This window comes from Neophocaena asiaeorientalis, unplaced genomic scaffold, assembly GCF_003031525.2.
Source record: "Neophocaena asiaeorientalis asiaeorientalis breed wild unplaced genomic scaffold, Neophocaena_asiaeorientalis_V1.1 scaffold606, whole genome shotgun sequence".
NCBI classification, from domain to species: Eukaryota; Metazoa; Chordata; class Mammalia; order Artiodactyla; family Phocoenidae; genus Neophocaena; species Neophocaena asiaeorientalis.
Genome location: NW_020173687.1, coordinates 435176 through 445186, shown reverse-complemented (window position 1 = coordinate 445186; position 10011 = coordinate 435176). Strand labels below are relative to the sequence as shown.

General features: G+C 60.6%; 2 protein-coding genes across 6 annotated transcripts in view; one reads left to right on the top strand and one right to left on the bottom strand.

The window, feature by feature from the left end:
* Positions 1 to 535: 535 nt before the first annotated feature.
* Positions 536 to 5689, bottom strand: ARFRP1 (ARF related protein 1). 4 transcript variants are annotated; one of them, XM_024750425.1, is made up of 7 exons: positions 5497 to 5663; positions 5146 to 5233; positions 4856 to 4938; positions 1730 to 1811; positions 1444 to 1514; positions 843 to 943; positions 536 to 774 (listed from the first exon to the last, which is right to left on the bottom strand). In XM_024750425.1, exons 1-7 carry the CDS (start codon positions 5587 to 5589, stop codon positions 687 to 689), a joined length of 606 nt encoding a protein of 201 aa, XP_024606193.1. In that variant the 5' UTR covers positions 5590 to 5663; the 3' UTR covers positions 536 to 686. The 4 variants fall into 4 exon arrangements, 3 of the variants coding, with proteins under 3 accessions (XP_024606193.1, XP_024606194.1, XP_024606196.1); XR_003003838.1 differs by having other exon boundaries at positions 734 to 774; positions 1444 to 1509; positions 5497 to 5684; XM_024750426.1 differs by lacking the exon at positions 843 to 943 and having other exon boundaries at positions 5497 to 5686.
* Positions 5690 to 5945: 256 nt separating this feature from the next.
* The window catches only part of ZGPAT (zinc finger CCCH-type and G-patch domain containing), a 12839-nt gene continuing 8773 nt past the window's right edge, over positions 5946 to 10011 (top strand). The window contains exon 1 of one of the 2 annotated variants that reach the window (XM_024750393.1): positions 5946 to 6892. In XM_024750393.1, coding sequence (XP_024606161.1) covers positions 6309 to 6892 — 584 coding nt within the window. In that variant the 5' untranslated portion in view covers positions 5946 to 6308. The remainder of the gene's footprint in view (positions 6893 to 10011) is intronic. The other variant, XM_024750392.1, reaches the window with a different exon arrangement.

Below are 10011 nucleotides of genomic sequence, written 5' to 3'. Positions count from 1 at the left end.
GGGGGGTGGGGGGTGGGGTGATGCCCACTCCTAGCACAACGCTCTAGCTTTACCGTCCTTGCTGGGGATCAAAACAAGGTGGCTGGGCCAGTGGAGGGGGCACACAGCCTCCCAGGCAGGTCTCCCCTGCCCCGTCCTGAGGCTGCATCAGGACAGGGACCGAGGCGAGCCCAGGTCTTACTGAAGCCGACATCAGCCCCCCAGTCCGCCTCCAGGATCAGAGGGGACAGAGGCTGAGGACAGCCATGGCCCCCCGGCCCCCTCCGTGGGCACGATGTAGCCCCGGGCACTGTGAAGGGCCCCACACCTCTGGAAAAACCCGGTTCCAAGCAGCTGCCCCACAAGGCCCCACGAGGGTCCAGGCCGGCAGGCCTGCTGGAGCAGCAGCTCCAAAGGGAGTGGTGGCCTGCCAAGGCCTCACCCCGGGGCCCCCAAACTGGGCCTTGGGGGCGGGGCCCAGGCCCGACATGAGGGTCTGGTGGGGTCCCTGCCACCCCAGCTCCCCTCGACAGAAGAAACCTCCGGATGCCTACGCTTTTCTGGATACAGAGAAAAGTTTGTCTTAGAAGAAAAACAAAGCAAGTAGAACCACCACAAGGCAAAGCCAACCCAGCCCCGGGGGGATCAGCGGCCGAGTCAGCAGGAGCTCTTCAGGACGAGCGGCGGGCGCCCTGGGCCGGCTGCGCCTATGTGATGTCCCGCTGCCGCGGCGGCCGGTGCACGTTCCGCACGACGCACTTCACCATCCACTCGATGCCCTCGCGCACCCCCTTGCTGTGGAGACAGTGGGTGTGAGGCGGGGCCGGCCGTGGCCCCTGGCGCCCAGGGCAAGCCCCACTCACCCCGTGAGGGCCGAGCAGGCCTGGGTCAGGCAGTCGCGCCTGCCGATCTTGGAGGCGCAGTCGCTGAACACAGTCTTGATGTCGGGGATGGAGAGGCAAGTCTGGGGGAGGCGAGGCTGCGAGGATCAGGCTCAGGCCCGGCCCCAGGGCAGCGCCTAGAGCTGCAGGGGGCACCCCGGGGCTACTCCGTCCAGGAGGGGTCCTGCCCGGTGAGCCGCCTCAGGGGAGCAGTGTCAGGGAAGGTCTACAGGGAAGCAGCGCTCAGGGCCCCCTCCACGCGGATGGCCCTGCACCACCAGTGGTCAGTGGTCCCAGGGGATGAGGCCGGCACAGCTGCTGTGCTCAAGGGCAGCAGACAGGTCGGGGTCAGGGCTGACTCCCACCCTGGTCCCTCTGCATTTTCTTTCCAGAGCTTTCTTTCACCTGGGTCTGCCCAGCAGGAGGCTCCCGCTGGCAGCCCTGTGGCCAGAGGCCTGGGGTGGGGGTGGGGGGCTCTGTCCCCAGGGCAGCCATGCTCTGGTGTCTGAGGAAGGCAGCAGCCCTCCCCTGGGAGAGGCGCCCTGTCCCCCGGGAGTGGGGCCCGCTGGGCCCAGGGGCTCACCTCAATGTCCTGCTTGTTGGCCAGCACCAGGATGGGGACACCGTCCAGCGCCTCGCTTGTGACCATCTTCTCTGGGGCGAGCAGAGAGGAGGCAGTGAGCGCCCTTTGTCCGCCTCTGCCCAGAGGTCCCCAGGCCCTCACGGACCCCCTACAGGCGTGGACGCACTCAGCGGGGCCCTCCTGACGTGGCGCCCTCCCCCTCCCCCACCCAGCCCAGCTCTGGAGGCGGGCTGTGTAGATGGGACCGCCCGCTCCCCGCCTCCCCGGCCTGGCCAGCCGCACACACCGAATGCTCGCTTGGACTCGGACAGCCGCTCCTCATCCGTGGAGTCGATGACGTAGATGACGCCGTGGCACTCCGCGTAGTACTGGGCGGGAGCAGAACGGGGTGCTGAGCCGCGGGCACCCGGCCACCTTGAGGCAGCCCCCAGCTGGAAGACCCTTCTGGGGTGCTTCCTGGGGGTGGGGAGGGAGGGCAGAGTGGAGAGGCGCCCCAGACCCCCCGGGCCGGGGTGGCCACCTCCCTCACCCACTTGCCGGGTGCTGTGCTCCGAACACCGCTTCAGCCTCCGTTCTTAGCACCCACCCACACCTGCTGGCCTGATGGCAGCTGGAGGAGAAGGGATGGGGCTTGGGGTCTCAGCAGACCTGGGGGTGGGGGCAGCGGCGGCTTGCCATCGGGAAGCCATGGAAAGCCCACCGAGGGGCGAGTCCAGAACATTCAAAGCAGCTCTGCCCCCTGCGCGGGACAGAACCAACACCTGAGCCAGCGCCGGCGAGCTCGGAGCTCTGCAGGCTGGACCGGGGCTGGGAGGGTGGCCGGCCCTGGGTTCCCTCCCAGCAGTGGCCACACAGGAGCCACCCCGACACTTAAAACCACCAGAGCCCGGGGTATGGGGAGAGCTATGGGGGGTGAACGGCAGCACCCCTGGGAAAGGACAGACACACGAAACGGGCCTGGCAAGTCAGCCTTCTGTTCCGCTCAGAAAAGAGTACAGAAATGCCCACACTGGCGGAGCGGGTGACGCCCCCACGCGCACTCCAGCTCCTGCCCAGCGTGATCCCAGGAACCGGGAACACCCACATGTCCCACAGGGCATGACGCCAACTTGTCCCCGCCCCCCCAGTACAAGTCAAGCCATTGTACCTGCACTCGCTACAGAGAAGGAAGCCCGACACGGGTGGCCTCTGGGTCTGCAGACCGTGTGTCCTACACCCGGGGCCTCTCTGGCCAGCCTGCTGGGTGACGCAGGGCCAGGAGCTGCGGCCCAACCGTGGAGGCCTCCGAGGCAGGAGGGGACAGCGTGGGGTTTGCAGCAAGCCAGTGAGGGAATCACTGCTCTGCCCCTGGGGCCCCTGTGGTGGCAGGGGACTTCAACCCATGTGCAACCGGGCCCCGGCAGACGGGCCCAGGTCCACCGCCACGCCCTCGGGCATCGGGTGACGGCCAGGCAGCAGCGGCAGGGACAGGGGCGGCACCCCTGGGGCTGAGCGTGAGCCCAACCTGGAGCGCGAGGGGCTGCCCTGAGCCCGCGGCACCCGCCGTGCCCAGACCCTGATGGTGGTGTCACCTGTGGCCTCGCACCGGAGGGCTCTCGGCTGTGGCCCGGAGGGACAGGCCAGAAGTCACCCCTGTGGCAGGGCGCCGGGGGTCTGCTTGGTCCACAGACCTGGCCTGAGGCTGGCATGCGCACAGACCAGCGGGCAGCAGTGTGCGGCACGAGCGGAGGTGTGGGTGGACGGACAGCAGTGGACACGCGAGTGAAAACCCGCCAGACCGCGCCGAATGGCACGGGGGTGGGGGGCAGGCCCCACGACAGCGGCTCAGATCCAGAGCGGGAGCAGAAGCCCCACTTTCCACCCCTCCTGGTGACTCAGAGCTGGGGTTAGGGGTGTGGTCACCTCCATGCTACCTGCTCACAGGGGCCAGCAGGGCGCCCACCCTGGCAGGGGCACCTGACGCCGTAGGCAGGCGGCAGGGCACCCACTCCACCCGAGTCACAGAGCAGCCCACGCGAGCAGCCCGGGGTCCCTCCGAGACGGCAGGCTCAGTGATCGGGGCTCAGCCCCTCGTGATGAGGTGACGAGGCCACGCCACCAACAGATGTGGAAGCTGGTGGGGGATGGGGGGCACGACCGACCCAGTGTCCCCTCAGGAGGAGCCAGCCCCCGACCAGAGGCGTGTGTGTGCAGGTGCACCTGTCACCGGCCGTGGCCTGGCTGCCGTGACAAGCAGTGCACCCAGTGCAGATCCCCTTGTTGGCTCCTGCAAGACCCATTCTGACCCATAAAGAGCCATCTGACCATGTCACAGCCGCCCAGGGCAGCCCACTGTGGTGACCTGCCACAGGGATGGAGTCCCAGCCAGCTTGGCCCGACATGGGGCAGCATCTGAGATGACCCCACCCCTGCCCAGGCCCGCATCCCCCCCCATACACTCGCACCCCAACCTCTGCCGCAGCATCTGCCCCCGAGACCCTGGCCTATGACAGAATATCAGGACCTGTCTCACACTCCCCGTGTGAGTCCAGAGTTTGCACAGACAGCCCCTGGCTTGGCTCTGCCTTGGTCCAACTTAAATGGCCACAGGAGGTCTGTCAGTGACCTTCTGGCCGCAGGATGGAACCTGTCCTCTTGGCTGGAGATCAGGACGAGGGGGACACTTTGGGAGGAAAAAGGAAAAAGTGACCAGGTACCTGCTGCTGGGGTCAAACCAGAAATCAAGACCAGGGCGTGCGAGCCACCGGCAAGTGCTGGGATGGGCACATCTGCCCCCAGAATCAGGGTGAGCTTGTCTGAGTCCCTGGCACTAGGCTGTACCAAACCCGCCACGTCAATCCATTGGGAGGGGGCTGAGGGAAGAGGCTTGTCCTGCCCTGTTCTCTGCTGGACCCCGGTGCCTGGCACAGGCCGAGCTGAACACCGACTCCATTCTCGAGGTCTCAGAAACGCTTCAAACCTACCTCGAAAGAGGAGACACGTGCTGTGGGCTGTGGAGGACACCCCCCCCTGATGGGGAAGGGGCCACCATGGAGGACAGGCCCTAAGCTAGGACTGAGGGAGGACCCAGTAGGGGAGACTCAGGCCCCGGTGCTGCAGCTGAGCACCAAACAGGCGTTGCGTCTCCCCCAGGTCTGCTCCTCGACCATTCTTCACCTCGTCCCGTTCTGATCAGCAGCAAAATCTCTAAGCCAAAAGGAACCGAGTTTGTCCCTGCTCTTGGGGTGAGTGACTTGGGAACTGGGATGGAGGTGAGCCTCAGGAACCAAGTGGGTGACGGAAGCCGCCAACAGGAAGAAAAGAAGGGGAGTCCCAGGCCTTCTGAGGAAAGGCAGGAAGAGACCACGGTGCCAGCTAGAGAGATGGCACGACAGGCAGGCCAGGGAGTCGATGTGGCATCCGCCCACCTTACCTTGTCCCACAAAGACTGCAGCTCCTCCTGCCCCCCTAAGTCCCAGAACATGAGGCGGGCCTTTCCAAAGTCCACGGTGCCGACTGGGGAGAAAAGGAGACAGGTGAGGCTGTGGCCTTGGTCCCTGACACACGGGCTCCCAGCCCTCCCGGGAGGAGCACGCAGTGCCGGCGCTCCGCGATGCTGGGGCCAATGGGAGCCGGAGCAGTGGCCTCACCCTCGGCCTCGGTACACTGCAGCATCCTCGGGGCTCTGCCCCGCAAACCCACAGCCGTAAAGGACCCCCTTACTGTTTAGGCCCACAGTGGTAGTGATTTTGGACAGACTCATCCCCTTGTAGTTCTTGTTGAACCGGGTCTTTGACTGCTCCAAGAAAGTCTAAAGGGAGAGACAGAGGCGTGACGTGAGAACTGGGAGACTTCTCATGGCTGCTTCACAAATACCCCTACTTGAGCCTATTCCTCTAAATTGAAACAAAACAAAACAATGTTTTGCTTTTAAAGCAGCTAGCGGTAACTGTCCCGTGGCCTTAAGCGGAGTTCGGATCCTATATGGGTACAGAACATGCAGCTAAAAGCATAAAACCAACAGGACCATAGGGCAGCGGGGTAGTAGGGGTGTTGACACGGGACCGCACGTACCGTCTTCCCGGCGTTGTCCAGACCCAAGATCAGGATGCAGTACTCATCCTTCTGGAACATGTACTTGTACAGACCTGACAGCAGCGTGTACATCCTGCCCTGGGAACCCGAGATCGGTCACGGGCGAACCGGCCCGCACCACGCCTCCCCAGCGCCCCTCAACGGGCAGAGGGTCTGTCTGCCTGCTTGACCGCTCAGAGCTGGAGCCCTGAGCGGGGCTCCTCCTGACCCGCCTCCCCTCAGCCCGGCACTGCCGCCGCCGCCTTCGCCTCCGCAACTGCTCCCGCCTTGGCCCGGAGCTCCCGGCGCCCTCGCTCCCACTCCCGGCCCGGCCAGGGCGCTCCGCTCGCAGGCAAAAGGCGGCCCGTCCCGCCCCGCTTCACCCCGAGCGCGGCCCTCGCTCCCCAGCCCGGGCTCCCCTGGTGACGGGGCCTGGGCCCTTGGTGGCAGGCCGAGCGGGGGCGGGCGGCGCGGGGCCCGGGGGGGGGCCCGGCCGGGGGCATCGGACTGGGACGCAGATACCCCGGAGGAACTTGACGGCAGCTCCCGGGAAGGGAGCGGAGGCCGTGGGGCCAGCGACCAAGGGCTGGCTCTGGCTCTTCTTCTCGGAGCTGGAAACTTCTCTCGGCCCAAACGGGAGGCAGGGCGGTTGACGGTTCCGCAGGCTGTCCGCCGAGGGCGGCGGTTGGCCAGCGCTCAGTGCCAGCCTCGCGGGGACGGCCGGTCCCGGGTTCATCTGGCTTCTCTTCCCCGCATCTCTGGCTCCCACGCCTCCCCTCTGAGGACCCAGGGACCCGGCCCCTCCCGACAGGATGGACGAGGAGAGCCTGCAGACCGCTCTCCGGACCTACGACGCGCAGCTGCAGCAGGTGGAGCTGGCTCTGGGCACTGGCCTGGATCCCTCGGAGCTGGCAGATCTGCGCCAGCTGCAGGGGGACCTGAAGGAGCTGATCGAGCTCACTGAGGCCAGCCTGGTGTCCGTCAGGAAGAGCAAGCTGCTGGCGGCGCTGGATGGAGAGCGCCCAGCCCAGGAGGATGCTGAGTACTTGGCTTTCCAGGAGGCCATTGCTGAGGCAGTGGAGGTGCCAGTAGCCCCCGAGGCAGAACTGGAGACTGTTCCTATGAGAGAGACCGGGCCAGGACCCACGGAGCCTGGGCGGGAGGATGACGAGGGGGAGGACGAGGACGGGGCAGAGCTGAGTGGGAGGAAGGTGAACGCCCCCTACTACAGTGCCTGGGGCACCCTGGAGTATCACAACGCCATGATCGTGGGCACCGAGGAGACGGATGATGGCGCCCCGGGCGTGCGCGTACTCTATCTCTACCCCACTCACAAGTCCCTGAAGCCTTGCCCGTTCTTCCTGGAGGGGAAGTGCCGTTTCCAGGAGAGCTGCAGGTAAGGCCTGGGTTCCCGGGGCCCCTGGGGTCGTGGGGGGGGGGTGGATTGCAGACAGGATCAGGGGCTAGGTGGGCCCTCTGGGCTTTAAAGTTTTGTCCTTCTTTGCCCAGCGGAGTGCTGACGAGAAGAGACCTTGGGGGGCAGGGGATTTTTCTAGCAGTGTCCTTGTTTAGGTGTTTAGTTGGATTTTCCCCGGGTAGATGAAGAAGTATGGAAGGGCTGATGTTGAAAAGAATGGACTCTCCCCCCCGCCCCCATCACCAGTTTTATTGTTCAGAATAAAACTTCTAAAATTTGCTTTTTTTTTTTTTTTTTTCCGGGGCACGAACCCGTGTCCCCTGCATCGGCAGGCGGACTCTCAACCACTGCGCCACCAGGGAAGCCCTAAAATTTGCTTTTATTATAGAAACTTGATTATAGAAGTTGTCAAACACATGTGAAGTTAGAGGGAGTAGTGTACAGGCTGCCCGTGTTCCAGCTTCAGGCGTCATTGTCTGTCAAGATCGTGCCAGTCTTGTTTCAACTCTTCCTGCCTCTGGATTACCTTAAAGCAAGTTGTAGAAGTTACTGGGCTTTCCCTTATAAATACTTCAGGATACTACCCTAACCTGAGTGATAAGGATGTTATTTTTAAAACTATCTCCATGTCGCCGTCACACTTAACGGAATTTAACAGCAATACTTTGTTCGTATTCAAATTTCCACAGTTGTAATGATGTTGCTTTTTGCTTGCGCACATGACTTTAACTTTGCTTCTTTTTACTTTTTCTTTGCAAAGAATACTTATCGAGATTTCCAATAGATAATTTTGGGGTTTTTTTTGTTTTTTTTTTCTTTTTTTTTGCGGTACGTGGGCCTCTCACTGCTGTGGCCTCTCCCGTTGCGGAGCACAGGCTCCGGACGCACAGGCTCAGCGGCCATGGCTCACGGGCCCAGCCGCTCCGCGGCACGTGGGATCTTCCCGGGCCGGGGCACGAACCCGTGTCCCCTGCATCGGCAGGCGGACTCTCAACCACTGCGCCACCGGGGAAGCCCGATAATTTTGTTTTTTAGCCAATAGTCCGGGGTAACTTCCTTTAGTTCTTCCGTTGTCTTATTTCTTTATAAGATCCTTGCTGGGCCTTAAGTCTGATTTGCTACATTTCCCCCTTTTTTCCTTTCATTCCCTGTAAGTTTTGTGAAAGGCGTAGGGTGCATACAGGAAAGTGCACGACAAATCAGTCATAAGCCTCCTCCAGCTTCCACAGGGTGGGTGCGCCCCTATCCTCAGCAAGCAGTCATGGAGCAGAGGAGGGAGCCCTCCATCCTTTCTGCCACTGGTCCCTCCGGAGGGTTCCTCCCCGTCCCTGTGCCATGTCCTGTGTGGTGATGAGAACTAACGTGTCCCTGTGCTGCGTCCTCTGGGCAGGCACTGTTCCGAGGGTTTCATGCGTGTTAACTCACCTGGCAGCAGGCCCGCCAGGTAGGCCGTAAGGCTGCTGTGGTCGCTGGGCCTCCCAGGCAGCCAGGCTCTGAGACGGGCCGGCTCCCCTCTGCCGTGGTCTCAGCTGCTGCCTGCTGTCAGCTTTAGGCCCAACCCCTGCAGCCCACAAACATGCCCCTCACTACCACCTGGGTCTGATAGTTATTTTCTTGCATTTGTTTTGGATTTTTAAAATTTACTTATTGAAAACTTTATTTTAAAGATAAAATAGTGTTGAAGCACCCTGTGACCCACCACTCTATCGCAGTCCCCTCCCCTTCTTGGGAGGCTTGTTGGCACATCTGTGGTGTGTTTCTCTCTAGTACACGAGACCTTTATAGACACGTGTATCTGTGAATAGGACATATTTGTGCTTTATTTTCTAATTAAGTGGTTAGCATGCAGGATGCTTCGTTTTGCAGCTCTTCTCAGAGAGCGTGTCTGTGAGAAAAGTCCACGTTGATATTTATAGAAATATTTTGTGCATTTTAACTGCTGTGTTATTTTCCTCATGAATATGCCACATTTTATTCTGTCTCCTGGTGTTTCCCAGTTTGTTTGTTTTCTTTAATTTATTGATTGATTGATTGCTGCGCGCGGGCTTTCTCTAGTTGAGGTGAGTGGGGGCTACTCTTCATTGAGGTGCACGGGCTTCTTATTGCTGTGGCTTGTCTTGTTGCAGAGCACGGGCTGTAGAGCACAGGCTCAGTAGTTGTGGCACGCAGGCTCAGCAGTTGTAGCTCGTGGGCTGTAGAGCACAGGCTCAGTAGTTGTGGCGCACGGGCTTAGTTGCTCCGCGGCATGTGGGATCTTCCTGGACCAGGGCTCAAACCCGTGTCCCCTGAATTGGCAGGCGGATTCTTAACTACTGCGCCTCCAGGGAAGTCCATTTTCCCAGTTGTTATTTATTACAAACAACGTGCTGTGAACATCCTAGTGCACATCTTTCGTCCCTGGTGAGAATGTCCCCGGTGTGTAGCAGTGTGGAGAACACGCGCGTTTTCTGTCCTTGTGCGCCTTACGGTTCCCAGTCCCTGGTCTGCTCCGTAGTCACCCTCGGTCATGTTCTCTTACTTGCGAATTCGTGCCCACTGAGAGCTGGGGATGTGATCTTGATTGAACTTGTATTTCCTTGATTATTAGCAAGATTGAGCATTTTTTCGTACATTTGTTCTAACTTCATCACTCTGTTTCAATGTCCTTATCAGTAAAAACAGATGAGGATGTCTCTCGCAGTTGTTGGGAGAACGGGATGCGTTAATAGAAGTAAAAGAATATTGAACAGTAGCTAACATGTAGTAAGGACACAGCGAACTTCAAATTTTTATCTTGTTATTGTAAAATAAAATCAGACAGAGGAAGTAAAGAAATGGCATGAGGAATCATTGTAACTTCCTAGTACTCGCTGCTCAGATCAAAACTACAGATTTGCCAGTTACCCCAGGAGCCCCTCTGTTTGCCTCAGCCCAGACCCAGCCTTCTCCCTCTGCCAAAAAGCAGCACTGTCTCGACTTTTATGGTAATCACTTCCTTGTGTTCTTTGTTGCTTATCACTCAGGTGCGGCCGGGTGTAAACGTTGTAGTTTAATCTTGCTCGCTTTTTAAGGCTGCTCTGTCTGCCCCCCGCCCCCCCACCCCTGCCTTTCCTGGCCTC

Bases quoted from the DNA above. Each gene is read 5' to 3' on its own strand.
- ARFRP1 (XM_024750425.1), bottom strand. From the start codon at position 5,589: ATGTACACGCTGCTGTCAGGTCTGTACAAGTACATGTTCCAGAAGGAT. The intron at 1,515-1,729 runs GTGTGTGCGGCT...TGCTCGCCCCAG, and splicing joins CGAGTCCAAGCGAGCATTCG to AGAAGATGGTCACAAGCGAG. The intron at 944-1,443 runs GTGAGCCCCTGG...CGCCTCCCCCAG, and splicing joins CCAACAAGCAGGACATTGAG to ACTTGCCTCTCCATCCCCGA.